The sequence below is a fragment of the Xyrauchen texanus genome, chromosome 19, assembly GCF_025860055.1.
Source record: "Xyrauchen texanus isolate HMW12.3.18 chromosome 19, RBS_HiC_50CHRs, whole genome shotgun sequence".
Lineage (NCBI taxonomy): Eukaryota > Metazoa > Chordata > Actinopteri > Cypriniformes > Catostomidae > Xyrauchen > Xyrauchen texanus.
In genome coordinates, this window is record NC_068294.1 from 7,728,276 (window position 1) to 7,750,956 (window position 22,681).

At 36.1% G+C, this 22,681-nt stretch overlaps 1 protein-coding gene across 2 annotated transcripts in view; it reads left to right on the plus strand.

The window, feature by feature from the left end:
- The window catches only part of LOC127660227 (protein phosphatase 3 catalytic subunit alpha-like), an 86,535-nt gene that overhangs the window by 48,120 nt on the left and 15,734 nt on the right, over window positions 1–22,681 (plus strand). For both annotated transcript variants that reach the window (XM_052150354.1, XM_052150355.1), the window contains exons 3-7: window positions 2,647–2,771; window positions 3,059–3,170; window positions 4,951–5,096; window positions 7,481–7,620; window positions 16,333–16,410. In XM_052150354.1, coding sequence (XP_052006314.1) covers window positions 2,647–2,771; window positions 3,059–3,170; window positions 4,951–5,096; window positions 7,481–7,620; window positions 16,333–16,410 — 601 coding nt within the window. The remainder of the gene's footprint in view (window positions 1–2,646; window positions 2,772–3,058; window positions 3,171–4,950; window positions 5,097–7,480; window positions 7,621–16,332; window positions 16,411–22,681) is intronic.

Here is a 22,681-nt window from a genome sequence, read left to right on the forward strand (position 1 = left end):
GAATGTGCATGTGTCTGGAGGTATTTGCACTAATTAGTGGGTTCACAATGTTACTCTCATGAAAAAGCACTAGATAATGATGTAATAAACAACAGGAGATGAATGTGAAGGCAAAAACAGTGGATGTGCACGACAAGATCATGTGTGTGAGGACTTCAGGAGATACCTGAATTTGTATAACTCGCGTCATTTTCAAAAAAGATTTACTCAAACCTGATTGACTTTCTTTCCATGGATCACAAGGTGAGACATTTTCTACTCTTCTTCTCCATGTAATGAACAGTCCCTAACATTTTGCCAAACATCTACATTTGTGTTCCACGAAAGAAAGAAAGTCATACGCTTTGAAACAACATGAGTTAGTTAACAATGACCCAATTTCTGAACCAACTCTTAAACATATTTTACCTTTTTAAAATTCATTTTCCCCCAAAATCAGCACAGAAGGCTGCTTACATGGTTTTAAAAAAAAGCCTCACACAGTATATATATATATGTGTGTCTGAGAGACACAACAGACTGATTAATGTCACGAACTAAAGACGCTTACCTCTTACTGGAGTTTCCACATTGGAGTGCACACTGTTTAAAATGGCGGAGGACATTGCGGTTTCTTTAGTGAATGATTCTTGCGCACCGGCTACTAAATTTTATTACTAATGAAGGTTTGGACGCATCATTTGGTTTGAATCAGCAATGGCAGGTTCTGATCCGCCGCGTAAGAAAGTTGTTCCATGCACAAATTAGTTTTTATGACCGGACTCAGTTTTTCCTAATTTTTTAAAATGTACTTGTTCATTGAACTGTTGTATATAAGCAGTATCACACTCACAATTGTGCTATTACCTACGGCTGCTGAATCACAGCAGTGCTGATGTAGGGCCATATAGCACTCTTGCTTGTGTGATATTGCTTAAATATATATATATATATATATATATACAGTATATGTATATATTTACAATTACATTTATTAATTTGGCAGACCCTTTTATCCAAAGAGGAATAATACATCATAAGAGATCGTCACTGTCTGATAAAAACACTTATCTTCAAAAAACTCATATATGTATATACAGCAGTGCTGTTGTGTGTGTGTCCACAAGCCCACAACGCTGGACCGGTATTAACGCGTGTTGTCGAAGAATAGATTAAAACAGTGGTGTCAAACAAATTTTCAGCTTAGGCCTTATCAGGGTTTATTTGTGCCCTCAAAGGGCCCGTTGAAAATTTGGCACCATCACCTGCTTTGGTAGCACCCATGCAAATAATATTAGCTGTTATGTGCATTGAAATGCACATTTGACAGTACAGCATTGATTTTGAGGTTGGGATGCAGATGAAAATTATATTATCAACAGTAACATCTGTGGATCTTTTCCACACAGCTTACAAGATTCCCGCTAGCTAGCTAAACTATTGCAGTAAAGTCTTTCCACTTCTGCACAGTGTTGCCGCTTGGCAACACAGGCATTTGATCCATTTACAAAAACTAATTTCTTAAAAACTTTTTTGAGTGATGAATATGTCATCATAACTTACCTGACGTGATGTTTAAAATTTTTTGGGATGAGGTTAAATTGGTTGGTCTTTCATTCTTAGTTTTAGTCAGCTTTTAGCAACTTTGATTTAAAGACCACAGGTTGTCAGAAATCATGCCACAGAAAAGTACTGCATGTCATGTGACTTAACCAAAGCACATCATTTGCTAAACTGAAGTCTTCTCTTTCCCCCCCCAAAAAATCTAGCATGTTTTATTAAAGAGACAGTGGCAAGGAAATGAACACAAAGACAATGTTGCCATATGGCCACACTGTGCGGTAGAGGGTTAAATGAAACAAATGACAATAAAATGCAAAGTAATCTCTACAGTAATCAAAATACTTTTTGAATGTAACTGTATTCTAAATACCAATGATTTAAATTGCAACTGTAGTGGAATACAGTTACTTATATTTTGTATATTAAAATACGTAATCCCGTTACATGTATTCCGCTACTCCCCAACCATGTATATATGTATATATATATATATATATATATATATATATATATATATATATATATATATATGCACATACGCACTCTTCAAACACCCATCAGAATGCCACTTATGCGTTTGCATGAATACATAAGCCGCATTCTCTGAGGAGAACCCAGATTTGTTAAACTGCTTCCTCTTAATCCCTTAAATGTCGTAGGGAAATCAGTGTTCTTGTTTACATGATGTTTCAGAACACAAGGAATAAACTGTTTTCTTATGTGCATGTAAATGTGGTCTTATTTTTAATAATAAACAATGTGGGTACAGTGTTTGGTTGCCACTTGACATCCAAAATAAACAGTCCTGAAGCAAAACCTACTGTTATCACGTAGTATAACCAGAGTTACAATGAAAAGATATTATGGATTACAGTGTGTATTATGAGAAGCAGTATTATGAATGTCTTTATAATGCATTATATATGCAGGATTTATAGAAAGTATTATCTTATTTTGGACACGTAGACATATTTTTCCTTCTTTTTTGATATACTAATTAGACACATCTATATATGAGACAGATATATTGTTGGTATTTAAGAAACAAATGCCTAATAGGACAAAATGGAGAGATGTTTTAGTAGTTTTTCTTCATTGTTATAGTGTGTGGAGATATCCACGGGCAATTCTTCGACCTAATGAAGTTATTTGAGGTTGGTGGGTCTCCTGCGACAACAAGGTACCTATTTCTGGGAGACTATGTTGACCGAGGGTACTTCAGTATTGAGGTGAGTGTTCTTCTTCACCCTGCATAGGCTGTCTTTCTAGTGCACACTGTATCAGTTAGATAGACTCCAAATGGTTGATCCTGGGCATTCCAAATTGGGAACCTGAACATCTCTTATAGCTTTAAATGTGAATATATGAAATGAATACTGGATGTATGACAGCACACTCATAATCATATTCATATTTAAGTATCTCATCTATTTTTCAGTTCAAACTATCTTTGGTAAAATGTCTTGATTGGGTCAATTAAATCATCTCTCTCTTGTTTTGTCTTTCTCTCCCTCAGTGTGTTCTATACCTCTGGTCACTGAAAATCCTCTATCCGAAGACACTGTTTCTACTGCGGGGAAACCATGAATGTAGACATCTGACTGAATATTTCACTTTCAAACAAGAATGTGAGTACTTGAAAACCTCGCCTCTCTCATCTCCTCTGATGGTCTTTTTTCTAGAGCAGTTTCTTGTCAGAAAGAGAAAGAGAGATGTCAAGAGATATAGAGAGAGAGTATGATTAGCAGAAAATTCATTTGCCTGTTAATGTTGGGCCCAGGGAGCATGTGAGTGTGATTTCCCTGATGAGGGGAGTGAGGAGGAGTGGATGCCCTCCTTTACCATCTGCTGAGTGACAGAACACACGCACACACACACACACACACACACACACACACACGCTCTCAAACACTATTGACATCACTATTATTATTGCTCATACTTTGCTCATAATACACACCTAATATATTAAGGTTGATTCAGTGATGTTAACTATTATTATTGAAGAAAACAGGTGAAAAAAATACCATATACTTGACATTGAAGGAGGGACTCCAGCCAAATATAGAACAAAATATCATAGTTATTTAGGGGTAGGTAACATTTTGACTCTTGACTCCAGCCAGTAAACAACCACCTAGAAACCTCACAGCAACATGCTAAAACCTACCAGGGGTGCATTTCCCAAAAGCACCTTTAGCCAACTATGTTCGCAAGTTCCATCGTTACCAACACAGTTCAACGATTTGGTGTTTCCCGAAACCATAGTTCCAACAAACATTCACAAACAGCATCACAGTGTTGTGTGGATGGAACTACAGCCCCCCCCCAATGTGTTTCAAACATAGATCCTTGTTCGTTTGCTGTGTGGACATCATTCGACTTCACTGAGGCTTCTATACATTTTATTTTGTCAAGACTGTCGGCTTCTGTTGCAGAACACGGCTTTTATGTTGTTAAGTTAACAAGTAAGTATCAAGTATCAAACCCCAAACCCCTGGCATTGCTACTGGCATTGAAGTCTCTGAGAGTATGTCAGTGGATGTAAAGTAGGAAGGGGGTGCATTTGCAATTTAATTAACTTTACTGTACTGTGCTATTACCATTTCATAGATTATTAGCTTCTATTTTTTAGTCTGAAAAACAAATATCCCACTATGGCAGCAACTTTACATATATAGATTGATCCAATCATTAGTTAGAGAGTACGTGTGTGTGTGTGTGTGTGTGTGTGTGTGTGTGTGTGTGTGTGTGTGTGTGTGTGTGTGTGTGTGTGTGTGTGTGTGTGTGTGTGTGTGTGTGTGTGTGTGTGTGTTAGAAAGATTGAGGGAGAGATTGATATGCAGAGTGATGCAGTGATGTGGCTGAACAGATTGGAAGATTTAGAGCGGCACAGAATGTCTCACACACACAAACACACATTTCTCTCACTCTGTGTACTCTGAAAGTGTAAATAAATGCAAGAGCTTAATGTACAAATTTGATTCATACAGAGATAACAAGCCCTTCAAAACAAGTTCACTTCATTTCTGAGTATGTACACTTTAAAAAAGTTTTGTCTGGTAACCTTAAAATGATGCTTCATGTGGTAACATTAACTGGTTTGATTCAAGCCAGAAATGTTATTTAATTGCACTAAATGAACCTAACAAATTAGGTTAAAACAGCTAAATTCATTTTTATGGGTTAGGTGAAGTGAGAGATTTTAATTGATTTTATTTAACATATTGATGTTGTTTGTATCAGGTATATTTTTTGCTGTTCCGACTACAAAAAACTAAACAGGTTTGAGTCAGATACATAAAAATAATAATAGTAATAGTAAAAAAAAAAGAGGTTTTTGCTGCCCGTCTAAACAAAGCCAAATACTTCAAACAGGTGTGTGATATCTGTCTCTCTCTTTTTCAGGTAAAATCAAATACTCAGAGCAGGTGTATGACGTGTGCATGGATGCGTTTGACTGTCTGCCTTTGGCTGCTCTGATGAATCAGCAGTTTTTGTGCGTTCATGGGGGCCTGTCTCCAGAGATCCACACGTTAGATGACATCAAGAGGGTGAGGGGAACAAACTGGACTAGACAATGGAGATCTTATAGGGCTTTTAACACTTGCAGTTATTATAATTTGTAAACAACCTGGTCTCAAAGGATGAGGTTACTATACTTCCATTTTTCAAAAACAATTTTTATCGTTACTCATCGTCTGTATTGCGTTTCCTGGTGAAATGAACACTAGAGGCACTACAACAACAATGCCTCTTATTCACTTTCACACAAATCTGGAGTAAAACAACAGATTATCAGTTAATAAACACTTACTTTTCGCTCATAAATTGCTGTCTTATGACATCTGAACACTTTTACTATAGTACGTGACTTGTAAGGCGATACATTTGAACATTTGCATTACATAACCAAATACATTTACAAGTTTGTTCGAGTATCATCAAATAGCGTGGTAGCTCAACTGATATGGGTACCAGTCTTGAAGAGCATGCTAGTCGACATGTGAGCTAAAAGTTTCAAAGAAGCACCACAAAAAGACATGGTTGGTTCAGCAATTGTGTTTGTCATCTCACGTTTGATTTTATGACACTAGGTTTAGGTTTAATGTTTACATTTGACTCCTGTAATGTGATGTATTTCTAAGGGACAAAGAATATTCAACTATGAAAGAATCGTAGGGCAGGACTTGATTTTAACCATCAGAATTTGGCGTCCCATACCACACTGGAGCGAGACCTCAATGCAAGTTTGCTAAAAATCTTAAATAGGCTTTTTTTTGTTTGTAATATAAAAACATATCTACCAAAATAAAGGAAATCCATAAAGTTTAAGCATGCCAAATGTAATGAATGTATTGGCATAATAGTAATGTTTCATAAATTCATATTTTGCATTATGACATTTTAATTGTTTAGAAAAAAAAACAGAAGTGACAAATTATTTAGAAGTTCATATAAACATTTTTCTGCATCAATTGTCATGTTATCATATTTTTTTTTATCAAACCTTGTTTTAAATCTTAAATCTTTATTGTATTTATCTTTCACTGGCTCAAAAGATCTAATCCATGTTCAATGGAAATTATTTATAGTTAGAACAATAAAATAATTTCATACCTCCTTGTACATATTTAAAGCATAATTACAAAGTAAAACAGTAATCTAACGAGAAAATAAGGTAAGTGGTAAAATATTGGTATCGGCCTTTAGATGTTTTTAATTGGGGCTGTCGATTTAAGTGTCATTTAGTTTGATTAATAATATGAAAAACAATGTGTTAAAAAAAGTACACAATTATACATGCCCCCAACCTGTACATAAATTCGGTAATAAGGAATGTTCCTAGCATCTTAGCAATTCAAATTTGATGTCCCACCTTGATGCAGTAGGGGGCAGTCAGCACGCCAGCTGTACAGGCAACATGGCTCATCAAATCAATGAGCAGGCAGCACAACCTTCCACAGACTTCATTTGTCATCAAACACAACTAGACAGATTACAACAGAATGCAGAAATTGTGAATATTTTCAAAGTTTCAAACAGTTTAACTTGACACAGAGCATCTTAAAAGCACACAACACTGATGTCTAGAGACGCTGAATACGAATATAGATTTGATACTAACCAGCTTTGATGCTAACACCCTTTCAAATTCCAAATGTTAAACACTGCTTAAAACTGAGTTAAAAGTACCTTTAACACAGGGTTAAAAAGACGTTTGGAAAGTATGAAAAGCCCTTATCTGTGTTTCTAAGTCTTCATGAAATGCAGTGCGTGTAAATGTTATTGTAGCATGTCTGAAGTTCAAGGCATTAAGTCTTTAGGGGAATTAATATTATCTGTTTTTATAAAAGAATATTCGGAAGGCAAATCCATTTCCATAACTAGGTCCATTTCATGTTCCTCCGGAAGTCCTTATCGAGCAGTCCTGGTCTGTTTGGAATGTTTTAGACTTAAGACTGAGCTCCAACAACAGACGTTTCACTGATCCTATGTAAATCTCCCCTTATACTCGTGCTTTATTTTCTACGACAACGGGCTGTGCACAAACACAACACACCCTTTTTAAAATGATAACTTTCTCTCTCTCTCTCTCTCTCTCTCTCTCTCTCACTCTCTCTCACTCTCTCTCTCTCTCACTCTCTCTCTCAATACAAAAACTCTACATTTGTATTTTCAAAGCAGTGCAAAATAAGAAAAAGAAAAGTAAATTAATGATTGGAATAAAATTCTAATTTTAAATGTACATTTGTGCATTCGGCTTTAATTCAAAGTAACTCGCAATGCATTCATGATATACATTTTATCAGTCTTTGTATTCCCTGGGAATGGAGCCCATGACCTTTGTACTGTTAAAAGGGATACAAAGAAATAAGTACATAAATAATAGTGTTAATAAAGTTGCATTTACTTTGTCTCTCTCTTTTTCTATCAGTTGGATAGGTTCAAGGAGCCCCCGGCATTCGGCCCCATGTGTGACCTGCTGTGGTCTGACCCTCTGGAAGACTTCGGCAATGAAAAGAGCCAAGATTACTTCGGCCACAACTCTGTCCGCGGATGCTCTTACTTCTACAGGTAAACCACAACCATTCACATGTCATTTTAATGGAGAACACTTTGAGAATTGATTGGAGAAAAGCGCTGTCGATTTATACAAACGTTAACACCAGAAAGGAGAGACATAACCTGTAGGAATAAAAACAAACTAATGAAATCTCTTTAACCCAACCTGGTCTCATAGAATCCTGTTACTGTACCTACATTTTTGCAAAATGATTGCGACAGTTTCCTGGTGAAATGAACACTAGAGGTGCTATAACAACAATTACATTTATTTACTTTCACACAAATCAGGAGTAAAACGGCAGAATAAAAGTTAATGAACACATACTTTTCATCCTGTTCCCCATACGATGCTGTCTTATGACATCTAAACACTTTTACTATAGCACGATGGCGATGCATTTTGACGTTTGCATTATATAACTACATTTACAAGCTTGTTCACATGCAATAAAATTGTGTGGCATCTCAAACGATTTGAGCGGTGCAAATGCGATGCAAAAGAATGGAATACAAATCCTGAAGAGCAAGTCGACACATGAGCCCAAAGTGTGGCTTCTTCCTTGCTGAGCAGCTCTCATGGTTATGTTGATATAGGACTCGTTTTACTGTGGATATAGATACCTGTCTACCTGTTTCCTCCAGCGTCTTCACAAGGTCCTTTGCAGTTGTTCAGGGATTGATTTGCACTTTTTGTACCAAAATATGTTCAACCCTAGGAGACAGAGATACTGCTCCTTCCTGAGCAGCATGGTGGCTGCGTGGTCCCATGGTGTTTATACTTGCGTACTATTGTTTGTACAGATTGTACACATTGTACAGATGAATGTGATATCTTCAGGCATTTTAAAATTGCTCCCAAGAATTGGGGAGGCCCACAATTTTTTTTCTGTGGTCTTGCCTGATTTCTTTTGATTTTCCCATGATGTCAAGCAAAGAGGTACTAAGTTTGAAGGAAGGCCTTAAAATACATCCACAGGTACACCTCCAATTGACACCAATTAGCCTATTATTGCCTAAAGGCTTGACATAATTTTCTGGAATTTTCCAAGTTTCTTAAAGGCAGAGTTAACTTATCTAAACTTCTGACCCACTGGAATTATGATATAGTCAATTAAAAGTGAAACAATCTGTCTGTAAACAATTTTTGGAAAATTTTAAATTGTAATTGAAAATTACTCATGTCATGCACAAAGTAGATGTCCCAAACAACTTGCCAAAACTACAGTTTGCTATTATGAAATCTGTGAATTGGTTAAAAATAAAATAGTTTTAATGACTTCAACCTAAGTGTATATAAACTTCTGACAACTATATGTGACTTGAACAGCCAGATGCATTTAGACTTGACCAGTTTTGTCTGGAATGCATCTTAAACCACCTCCTGAAGTGGTTTGAGCAAGCGGATTGCAATTCGGAGAGCATTTACACCTGGACTTTTCATAATCATGTAGCTATCTGATCAGGGAAAATGCATGAAGTGGCCAGGTGTAAACAGGCCCAAAATGACATTGTTGCTTCAGCAATTGTGTTTTATTTCTTCTCACATTTGCTTTTTATGACGCTATCGGTTTGATTTAAGGTTTAGGGTACGGTGGTTGGTTTTGTTGATTTAAAACTTGATAGAGTATTAACCTTAAAAACCTCATCTGTTTGGGAGAACATTTAACTCACTTTTAGCACCACATAGTGTACATTTAACATCGAAACATCGAAACTGCCTCGATATGTGTTATATAATTTTACAAAAATGTAACTACAGTCAAGTAATTTTAATGAGATCAGGCTGGGAAAAAAACGCATGACAGCATTTTTCTGAGCTACGCTATCCACATTGGTTTCAAAGCTCTATTCTCTTACTGTATGTCAACAGATTGTATGTCTCATTTGTTTTAAAATTTAAGATAAACATCTAAGACAATGCTGATACTTAAATGTAACTGAGCTACAAAATATAAAAGAGCAACCTCTAAAGAATCAAATGTTCCTCTGGGAATGGTTGTACAGTAAAACTAGGGTGTAGATAAAAGTCCAGTACATCAAGGATGGAGAGTGTGAATTTAATTGGAATTGTAAAGCAGCCCAAACAGTGACCAGCCTCAGCACAATACAGAATCCCCACAATCCCACGGGAATCTGTGCTCTGCTGTTACCATGACAACTGGCTACTACTGCCAGATCCGCTGAGATATGAAGATATAGAGATAGAGAGAGAAATGATGGTGCAAGAAAAGGAATAATGGAGAAAGAAAAGAGAATTTTGAGAAAAATGTGAGTGATCGCAGTAGAGGAGTTTTTAGAAAGAAATGAAGCTAATATGTGTTGAAACGAGAGCAAATATTGAGCAGGCTGTGAATGAGAGTCTGAGGTGTGAACATTACCCACAATCCTCTCTGTTTTAACATCTTATGAAACCTACAGAAATCATTGAAACTAAACACAATGGATGAAGCTGCAGGTCAGGATGTGTGTGTCATTTATAGGAAATAATGGCTTGCCGTGTTTGTCAACTTTGGTCTCTTTTTTTCACCTGTTTAGGTTACATTTACATGTAGTCATTTAGCAGACGCTTTTATCCAAAGCAACATACAAATGAGGAACATAGTAAGCAATGTTCAACAACATCTACAGTGTTGTTCTGCCAAGCTCTCAAGGTGGATGGAGTAGTATAGGCTCTAGTGCAGAAGAAAGAGACAGAGAAGGATTTATTTATTTATTATTTTGTACTGTAAGTGCAAGTTAAGTTCAACCGTAAGTACAATTACTGTGGACTGGTTAAGTGCTCAGTTAATAACTACCTCCTCCTTGTTTTACTGTCCATTCATTTAAACAATACTTGTTACTCTGGTGAGATCTACAGAAAGTCAGTGGCTATGATCGGAATGAAATATTACTTCCTGAATAATATGCAGTATATTGTTTATTGGCAATTTTTGTATTCAGAAACAGTAGACATAATGAACGATAAACATTCAGAAATGTGGTATGCTACGTTGTTGTCACATGTAGGGTTGCCAACTATTTGTCGCAAGAATATGAGATGTTTGAGCATTTCGAACGCTTCAGTACGGGACGTCCAGAGCAGGGTTCCCCAAATCAAATAGTTTTTACTAAGGGCCAAATTCTGTCAACAATACAAAGTCAAGATGTAATGACAAATTTTTTGTGCTGCTGCTTTTATTATTATTATTATTATTATTATTATTATTGCCATTGTTTTTATTATTATAACAGTCACGCATAAATATTCATATTTGTTTTTAGTTATTTTAGTATTAGTAGCCTGTTTTATTTATTCAAACAATTATGAAAATGTTTTGGTAAACAGATACACAAAATTACACAACTTTGCCTGCTGAAAACAAACAAACAAAAAAACCTTTAATGAACAATCTGGATCTCCATGTCCTCCATGCGAGACAACTGTTCCTGCTCATCTCCAAACAGGATCTCCTGCACTTTCCCTAATTACAGATTCAATTATTAGACCTATTAGTATTAATATTGGTATTGTTCTTAAGGATAATATAAAGTATTGCTATAATTTAAATAAAGAAAAGTCCGTGAGCCAATGTTTTCTTATAAATTATTTGTAATATTAAGCTATGCATCATATTTCTTTCTGTACAGTGTTATTACTAATGTACATCATTCCACATGTTTATATCACTGTACATTGAGTTCTATTATCAAAGCATTATAAAAAAGAGAAGTTGGGTTCTGGAGTCTGTTTGGTAGATAGATAAATTCATGTGCAAAGATAAATATATGAAATGCGTATAAATGTTTGTAGAACAGCAACAGTGCCACCTACTGTACAGGAGTGAAATTGTTTTTCATATACATTTTTATGTACTCGTGTATAGACCTTTCGTTGGAAGTTTGTTTCACGTAATTGTCAAGGATTTGGTGTAAACAGGCCAAACATTTGTCTCTCATAGGCCGGATGTGGCCTGTTGGCCACCTATTGAGGAACCCTAGTCACATGACCTCATTTTTACAAGTGCGACCAGTTATCATCTTGGAAATAAGAACAGTTATTTTGCATTTTCAATTCAGTTTTGTGTTCAAATGTATTAACGTTTGGCTGTCTGATCAAATAAAGAGCCAAAATAGAATTAAAATCTGCCAAAACAGATACAAATCTGTAATTGTGATTGTAATATTTAGCTGTATTACTTCCTGTTCATTCAACACTGGAAATGGAAGGTCAGGTTGAGCGAGTGCATTGCATTGTGCATATGGTATTTAGTACAGTGTATACTGCTGTACATTTTGCCAAATGTAATGGACAATCAAGGTATTCTATGCATAAATATTTGCATATTGGGCATGATAATCATACTATAGCCTATACAGCAGAAATCATAAGAGTGGTATCAGAGATATTCTATTCAGAGATATCAACCTCAGTGCTTTTATCATTGTAGAGAGTGTAATGGTCAACTTGGATCACATGAGTCTTCTCTGGCCAATCATATAACGGCTGACATCATAGGACCGTGTTCAGAGTTTTAGGCCAGTTTTTTTTTTACAGTATTCGTTGCACTTTTTCTTGTGATAGATTTTAAGATATATCTATGTTATGTTAGTTAACGTATTTTGGGAATGTAATGTTTGTGGAATATGTTTCAGTGGGCTGGAAAAAGAGCATGGTTTTGCTGCTGCAGATTTTGTCATGAGAGTCTTAATCCATTTAAAAATATATATTATATTATATCAGTATCACTGGATATCACACAACAGTCATAATAGTCATTACAATAATATAATTACATATATAATATATGAATCATTGCAATGTAAGTTTAATTGAATTGACATATATGAATTTATTTTGGTTTTTATTAGATAATATACACTATTGCACAAAATGTATCATTATTTAATATTAACACTTATTTTAATGTATTGATGCATTTTTTTGTGAGCTGGAGAAAGTAAATAAACACATCTCTGTAGGCTTGTGTTAATGCCGTAAATGAGTCCAACGTGTCGCTTCATTCTCTACTCTGACTTCTCTTATAAAACAGCAGTTTTGTCGTAGTCATCTCCACAGATATTTCATCTCATAAGGAGTGTTTAGTGTAAAACATGTTGAAGATTAGCAGACAGGCTGTTAATGCAATAAGTGATGAGCTGTTTCCTCACAAAAGCAGTTTATTCAGCACACTGAATCATCTCCACCTTAGACATCCATTCTAAAAGAATATCCTCTTGTCTCCTCGCCAGTGTACCGCTGCTTTATGCGTTTGGATGCTAACCTTGTAGGCTTCGTTTAAGAATGGTTCTGTGATGTGTATCACAAAAAAAGCTGAACAAATTCTGGATTGCAGGATTGGTTTTAGTCTGACAAAACTCACCAAATCCAATCAGGCTTCATCAGGGTTAAGTGGTATCAAGACACTCATTACCCTCTTTCTCTATCAATTCAGAGTTTGATCCCGAGGTTAAGATTAGTTCATGTGTGTGTTCACATGAATGAAGAGAACAGCCAATCGTGAGAGAGTCAGTGTAATTTACTTCTCTGCTGAAGATGTTTATGAATATTATGATACATTATAAGAATTGAAACACAGTTATAACACAGCACAAGAGGACTTTAAAAACTATGATCAAATCACATTTACACAGCACGAATGATGACTGTGAAATCATGAATAATATAATACATTTACACAGCACAGAGGATCACTAGTAAATGATAAAGATAAAGCATTTACACAGCAAGATGAAACATAGATTATATCTTCTATAGGGTAATTGGATTACTGTACTAATTACTCTGTCTAAAAAGTAATTGCATTACTTATTACTAATTACTTTCTTAAACACTTATCGGCCTCGACCAGATGAAAAATACAAGGATAGACATGAAACTTTTCTTTTAATTATTTCAAATATATCATATAAAAATGTAATTCATTATTCATGAACTTGCCAAAGAATTTAAGGGGGCAGCGTTAAATTAGAAAACATACATTTTAACATTAAACGATTTTAAATTCACTATTGTTTTATATAGAATTATTCTATAGTCTATACAGTATTTAACACAATTACATCAGAAGTAACTGTAATTAAATTACTGAAAATTAAGAGTAATCCCTTTCTTTACTTTTTCGAATACAAAATGTATTTAATTACAGTAATTCATTACTAAGTAATACATTACACCCAACAGTGGCAAATCCTAATAATAAGATATTTGGGTGGCATTCACACTTTTCGGATGTATCTGCAGTATATCGTGGAGTGATTACGTTTTTTTAGATTTGAAAGCAATTTGATCATTATTGCTATTGTATTAATATCTTACTTGAAATTATGTCATTATTTTAGGTTTATTTATTCATAAATATTTTAAGGCCAGTGTGGGAAAAATTTAAGTGTCTTTAAGACTGCCAAAAATGTATTTCTTGCAATAAATAATGATCATAAATAGTTATTTTGTACATTTCTAAAATTGTCTTGTTGAAGTGACCTTTATATTGGAGTGAGATATACTGGGGGGAGTGACTGTCACTTTGCTCACATCTGATTGGTCCAGAATCTATACATAACCTGATACATAACATAACCCCAGAGCAGGTTAGCTGATTAGCGTGTTACTATAGCGAGGAACCCCAATGAAAGCCATTGGAGTGGTGGTGGTGTAGTGGGCTAAAGCACATAACTGTTAATCAGAAGGTTGCTGGTTCGATCCCCACAGCCACCACCATTGTGTCCTTGAGCAAGGCACTTAACTCCAGGTTGCTCCGGGGGGGATTGTCCCTGTAATAAGTGCACTGTAAGTCGCTTTGGATAAAAGCGTCTGCTAAATGTAAATGTAAATGTTTATCTATGTGCTTAATCCTGCTTTTTGACATAGGCCACTGGTTTTATGTTGGCATGCTAGATAAGAAGAGAAAAGTTCACAATCTTACTGAATATATGGAATAAAATACTAGTATAATATTTTATTTAGAGCCTATGTGTTCATGGTTATGTTAACATTTTCATTTGTGTAAACCTTGATTAATCCTTTTTTTTTATTAAACATACAAGATTTATACATAAGCCTCTGAAATCAATCTCTGAAAACATTGTTTTCTCAGGTGCAAAAATATAATTCCATAATTCCACATATTGACATCAGCCTTCGACATGCTCCAAGTGATCAAGTGTTAAGGGTGTTCCAGTTAAACCCATTGCACGTCTTACACCAGTAGTGGATTCTCGCGCAACGTAAGCAGTGACGTACATCCGGGTCCATGAGATGGAGTGAAATTTGCGAGGGAAGGGGATACAAATTTGAATGCAGCCTTGAACCCTCTGATTTTCTGAGCAGAAAATAATGTTTATATTGTTGTAGCCCTAAACTTTTACATCACTGCTGCCCCCTGGTGGCATGTAGTAGGATGACATTATATACATGCTACCGTAACAATCAGGAGAAAAATCACATGGCCAAAAATATATATTCAAGGACCCCATCATCTCTCCAAGTGTTCGCAAAGATCTCAGACCAGCTGCCATATTAAATCAAATCTAGTGAACAAAGGAGTTGGTTTGAAACGTTGTTTTAAATCTAAATCCCAAGTTCTAACTGCGGAAACTACTTCAAAATAAGCAAAAAACTGATCCTTGGAGAATTTGCAGATTTTTTTACCCCTCCTTTTTCTGCACTGATTTTGAGGAAAAATCTTTTAATTATGTGGGATGAATTTAAACATGATAATTTTTTTAAAGGGACAGTTCACCCAAACATTTTAATTTTGTCATCATTTGCACATTTTATGTTGTTCCAAACCTTTCATAATATGGATAAAAGATGTGATGAAAGTAAACGGAGACATTCTGCCTAACATCTGCATTTGTGTTCCACGTGGGAAAGAAAGTCAAATGGATTTGGATCAGCATGATGGTGAGTAAATTATTACAGAATGTTTATTTTTTGGGTGAACTATTCCTTTAAATGGAGATTACTAAAATGTTATTGGTAGCTGAAACACAACCAGATATTTTATAAACAAACAGGCAAGGGATATTTAGACATTTTTAGAATGATATACATTCCAGTTCTTTGTAAATCTGCGGCACAGATTCTGTGTTGACTTGGCAATAACGCTTTAAATCAGCCCCTTAAAAATGAATTTACCTGTTCAAAAACTCAAAAAACATATTAAGTGAACCCATTTATCAATAAAGCACTATAAATATTGTCAGAAACATCATACCCATTCATGCCAAGGGGGCCTCAGAATTTAGTGAATTTTGAATGCAACTTAAATATATATATATAGTATATTTTATTATTTAAGTTGCATGATTACTGTACAGAAAATGTGTTTGTTTTAAAAGCTGTGGAAGACATCTTTTTTCTTATCTTATCTCGCTGAGGTCACAAGTGAGTCAAGGCCGTTGGTTTACCCTCAAAGTACAGGTGACTGAATATTGTTTATCATATTGTGGAGTGTCTAAGTCTCACATGGTAGAGTGGGTCCCGGACCACATGACTCCACATGCCGAAGTGTCCTTGGGCAAGATGCTGAACCCCAAGTTGCTCCCAATGGCAGGCTAGCATCTTGTAAGGCAGCCATTGGTGTGTGTGTGTGTGTGTGTGAATGGGTGATTGGGACACAGTGTTAAGTGCTTTGGTAACCTCTAAGTTTAAAAGGGCTATATAAGTGCAGACCATTTACCATCATACCTCATTGTGTGTTTTCTTATCATTTTGCACAGCTATCCTGCAGTGTGTGAGTTTTTACAGACCAACAACTTACTGTCGGTCATCAGGGCACACGAGGCTCAGGACGCAGGGTAAGAACACACTCTCTCACTTTCCTCACCTCCCAAAGATATACAAACTGCTGCCAATAAACATAAGCACACACACAGACAGACGTATGTATATATATTGATTGAGTGGTGAGAGTTTGTGTTGATGGATGATCATTGTCCTTTTAATGTACAGCTACAGCAGACAGACAGACAAAGAGCGATTGATTCTTCATTATCCACACACACACTTCACACTACAGTACTCTTCATTGATCTCAACACACACACACACACACACACACACACACATTTACTTTAGCAATGTCAAATCTATCTTTGTCTCTCTCTCACAAAACAATTTCTCTCACACAACATATACCACAGCCAGTGTTCTCTCGCTCTCTCTCTCTGTCTCTCTCTCTCTCTCTCTCTCTCTCTCTCTCTCTCACACACACACACAAACGCTGGCAAAGTTACAGACCAACTTTTACTATATTAACTATCATATAATCAACTTAAATATCAATGTAAATATCAACTTACTTATTAGGTCCTCAGATAATGTAGCTTGACAAAATATTTTTGTGAAGAGTTTTTGGATGTGCAACAAATTTCTCATTCTCTACATGACACAACACATTCTCTGACACATACTTACAATACTCCACAACAATTATCGGGGCGCCGTAGGAGTTTTGGACCCTCTGACATGAAACTTCAGTTTAAAAGTTAATTAAATTAACTTAATTCATTTAATAGAAATATCTGTGCAATATATATATATATATATATACACAATCAGCCACAATATTAAAACCACCTGCTTAATATCATGTAGGTCCCCCTCATGCTGCAAAAAAATTAACACATGGACACCACAAGACCTCTGAAGGTGTCCTGTGATATCTGATGCCAAGGTGTTAGCAGCAGATCTTTTAAGTCCTGTAAGTTGTGAGGTGGAGCCCCATGGATCAGAGTTGGTCTAGCACATCCCATAGACGCACCTTGAACTCTTTCTCATGTTCCTCAAACCATTCCTGAACAATTTTTGCAGTGTGGCAGGGCGCATTATCTTGCTGAAAAAAGCCACTGTCATCAGTGAATACCGTTACCATGAAGGGGTGTACGTGGTCTGCAACAATCTTTAGGTAGGTGGTACGTGTCAAAGTAACATCCACATGAATGACAGAACCCAAGGTTTCCCAGCAGAACATTGCCCAGAGCATCACACTGTCTCCGCCAGCCTGCCTTCTTCCCATGGTGCATCCTGCTGCCATCTCTTCCCCAGGTAAATGATGCACATGCACCCCGCTATCCACACGATCTAAAAGAAAACACAATTCATCAGACCAGGCTACCTTCTTCCATTGCTCCAAGGTCCATTTCTGATGCTCATGTGCCCATTATAGGTGCTTTCTGTGGTGGACAGGGGTCAGCATTGGCACTCTACGCAGCCCAATACGCAGCAAGCTGTGATGCACTATGTGTTCTGACATCTTTCTATCATGGCCAGCATTAAGTTTATCAGCAATCTGTGCTACAGTATCTCTTCTGTGGGATCAGACCAGATGGGCTAGCCTTTGCTCCCCACGAGCATCAGTGAGCCTTGGGCGCCCATGACCCTGTCGCTGGTTCACCGGTTGTCCTTCCTTGGACCACTTTTGGTAGCTACTAACCACTGCATACCGGGAACACCCCACAAGACCTGACGGTTTGGGGATGCTCTGACACAGTCGTCTAGCCATCACAATTTGGCCCTTGTCAAAGTCACTCAGATCCTTACGCTTGCCCATATGTCCTGCTTTCAACACAATATATCCCTGCCTAATATATCCCACTCCTTGACAGGTGCCACTGTAATGAGATAATCAATGTTATTCACTTTACCTGTCAGTGGTTTTAATGCTGTGGCTGATCAGTGCTCTACAATGCTCCATATTTATATATATATTAATTGTTTGATGAAGTCATATAAGTGAGTTTTTAATGTTTCAAATGTTGATTCAAATAATCTCTTGGAGTATCTCAAGGCAAACAAAACCATATTTCCCCCCTACAAGAGCATTAGACTAGAACAGATGTTATACAGGAGAAAAACTGATAGCTTGTCCATGATTTAAAACATTTTATTTATTAGAATTACCGTAGGTTTGACCATGGATGGCTAATCATTGTGTAGGTCAATGTAATTAGGCTTCTAAAAAAACAAATTATTTTTTTATGGAAAAAACATTAGTTATAACTAGGGCTGTCAATCGATGAAAAATGTTAATCAAATGAATTACATGATGTCCCCAATTAATCGCGATTAATCGCATTTACAAATTATATTTAACTGTGTCAAGTTAAATATAGTTTAATACTTAGAACACATCTTGAGATCCCTTAGTTTGAATTTGCGCTCCATCAAATGTTTTGAACGCAAGAACGTAACGCATGTTTGTGTTGCTCTGCTGGATGGCTGTTTTCTTCACTGTATAAACTGTGCATTACCACACAGCTGAAATTTCACTTACTGCCCTCTGGAGTAAACAGGTGGTACTACAAGCTTGCATTTCTCAGGAATCTTCCTTATCACAATCCGGGGTCATTGCGATTAATTGCGTACATTTTTTTAACACATTATTTTTAATAAAATGAATCGCACTGAATTAACGCATTAAATTGACAGCCCTGGTTATAACATTTAATATCTATAATTAAAACAGCCTTCGTAATAATCAAACAGTCAGTCTGGCCTTATGAGGTGTTTACCATTTTTCTTAAAGCTTCAAAGTAGAAAATTCTCGGTTTAATTCAGGTTTTGTGGTCTGCGCTGTGCTGTTTAGCACTCCACACAGTCCAGTCAAGCCTGGTTTGTGACACGTCCAGTGCCACCATGCTTGCTTGTTGCCTCACTGTATAAAAGGGATATACATTCATCCATTAAAAAAGTGCTTTTGGGATAAATCAGTGGACGTCAATTGGGATCTCAAACACTATATCATCTTATATTATTATTTATTATTAGTTAGAACAGTCTTCTGACCAGTACAAAATACCCATTTATCACAAAATCATACAGGAAAAGACTCAGGGATAATGCCGGGCCACAGGGCTGGCCCTGGCCAATTTGCTGCCCTATGCAAGATTTCACCTGGTGCCCCTGGAATCACAGACAATTCCACCACTGATCATTGTGTTCATACACTCAAACAGAAACAAACTGCGCAGCTTTGTCTTGTTTTTCTTTATTTTGAAAATATTTTGGAAACAAACACACACACACACACACACACACACACACACAACTAAATTATAAATATAATATAAATACATTTATATTATAAGATTATTGCGGGAAAAAAAATACAGAAACAAAAAGATACACAAAAAAAAGAAATAACTATACACAAAATGTAGCAAATGTTCTACAGCCTTACTCTCCTTGCCTTTCTAGCAGCAAAGTCATCTATGATATCATCATAAGACAGCTGTTGGGAGACCACATGATTTATGCTAATGACTGAAAGTCCACTGAGACGTTCTTGAGCCATTGTAGATCTCAGGTAGTTTTTAATCAGTTTGAGCTTAGAGAAGCTCCTTTCAGCAGCAGCGACGGTAACAGGTAGAGTGGCAGAGATTCTCAGAGCGACCCACATATTGGGGTAAAATTCCGTCAGCTTCTTCTTGTGCAGGAAAGTCAGGAGCTCAATGTTTGTCATGTTTTTTGATGGCAGATGTGGAAAGTTTTGCATTTCCAATACAAGTTCCCTGCCATCAATATCTGTCTGTCCATCATGACTTAAAGCTGTGCTCAGGGTCTGACAGTGCTCTACCAACTCTTCTTTGGACATGTGGGGAAAGTTGAGGAGCACTCCAAATTTAACAACAATAATATCTTAATAAAAACCTAAAGTAATATTGACAAACTATATATCATTTAAAACCTCATGTTTGTTTTCATGCCAAGAGTTCAAAAGATAACACCAATTCAATTTTATGAGGAAAAAAAGGTCTGAAAATGTTTTAAATATAAAGAAAGATATTATGGATTCTCGATTTGTGATGTGGTTGCGAGCTATAACGCAAATATGTGCTCTTTTTATGCATTTATTAGAGGTTGAATTCAAATCAAATACTAAATACTACAATTAAACACACAAACAGCAAGAATAATTACAACTGGTATTCATGCACAAAACTGTATTGAGCACTTCTCTAGCATACATACAGTAGTTACATTTTCAAAAAATTTATTTTGAAAGTGTTTGTTTTCCAGTAACAGTTAGATGGTTACAGCAATGTCCTACTAACTACACATTACTAATTTAGCCAATTCAAATAAAAATACCATAAAATAGTGCACAAGTTCAACTAACTGTCATGATAAGCTATTTCAAATTAGCAAACGTTACTAGCATCGATCGTTGAACTAACTGCTAACTTATGCATAATGCAGACATAGATAAACAGATACATCACATTCATTACCTCTAACTTTATCCCGTTTTTCTTCCTCTTCTCTTCTTTTTTTTCTTCCCTGGGCACCAGAGGGCTTCGGTCTTTTTGACATAATGATAATTTTTCTGTGAATTCGGCCACCCGTCACAATATCAAACAGGTAATGGATGTCTTTAAGTGCAGCAGGGCGGGGTGGGGGGATTGATACGTCACTCGGACCGGGGTGGATCGGGAAAGCAATGTAGTTATGTTTTTGTGGGATGATCGCTTTTTATATATATATATATATATATATATATATATATATATATATATATATATATATATTTTAATCTGTAGTATTAAAGTTGTATTGTTAAAAAAAAACAAAAAAAAAAAAAACTGTTTGGACGCTCAGGCGCCCCAAGGGGTGGGCGGCGCCCCTAGCATTTGCCTATTCCGCCTATGCCACGGGCCGGCCCTGCCGGGCCACCTGTCTGTCCCGGGCCCTTATAACCCCCTGTTAAGACTGCACTATGTAAGATTTTTTGGTAAAAAAATTTACAAATTGCCATTATTGATTAATTACATAAACAATCAGTGTTTAAAACAATGCCCTTACCTTAAATTTATTTCGGTAAGCCTATACTTATAATAATTTGTATTTTGAGCTGTCAGATTTGGCTGGAAATCGCTGGCTTATGTCATTCCTCTTTGCGTCACAACGTCATGTCCGTAACACAGGAAAGAAGAACAGGCTGTCATGTGTTCCGGCTGAGGACGCTGTTCAGATCAGCTAGTCACAATCACACAGTTCAGGATGGTATCGCTGCAGTCTGGATGGTTGTTTCTCTGTTATCCATTTGGGAAGTTGTTTACCTGCTATAATGCTTGGAATTGGATACATAATGTTGTCTGGTAGGGGTAATGCTTTTATGAATTGTACATTAATCATGTGTTTACCGATTGTGATCCGTTGTCAGGGGAAGTTACATATTTGTGTTTAATGTAAGTATATTTTACTTTTGACAAAAATGTTCTTTAAAAATAATCAATATTTTGTAATTTTATATTCAATCATTTTACAAATGACATTACATTTTAGACAACGAAAACAATATACTTGATGATGATGATGTGCAAAATGGAAAAAAAGTGTAATTTCTAATGTCAATATGTATAAAACATACAGTATAAATATACATAGGCCTACTGTCCGTGTTGTGAAAACCTGAGCAATACTCCACAACATTACCAATAATCTACAATACTCAAAGTCACCAATACTCTACAATACTCCACAACATTACCAATAATCTACAATACTCAAAGTCACCAATACTCTACAATACTCCACAACAATCATCAATGCTCTACAATATTACACAACATTACCAATACTCTACAATGCTCCAAAATAGTCACCAATACTCTACAATGCTCCAAAATAGTCACCAATACTCTACAATGCTCCAAAATAGTCATCAATACTCTACAATGCTCCAAAATAGTCACCAATACTCTACAATGCTCCAAAATAGTCACCAATACTCTACAATGCTCCAAAATAGTCACCAATACTCTACAGTGCTCCAAAATAGTCATCAATCCTCTACAATGCTCCAAAATAGTCACCAATACTCTACAATGCTCCAAAATAGTCATCAATACTCTACAATGCTCCAAAATAGTCACCAATACTCTACAATGCTCCAAAATAGTCACCAATACTCTACAATGCTCCAAAATAGTCACCAATACTCTACAATGCTCCAAAATAGTCATCAATACTCTACAATGCTCCAAAATAGTCACCAATACTCTACAATGCTCCAAAATAGTCACCAATACTCTACAATGCTCCAAAATAGTCATCAATACTCTACAA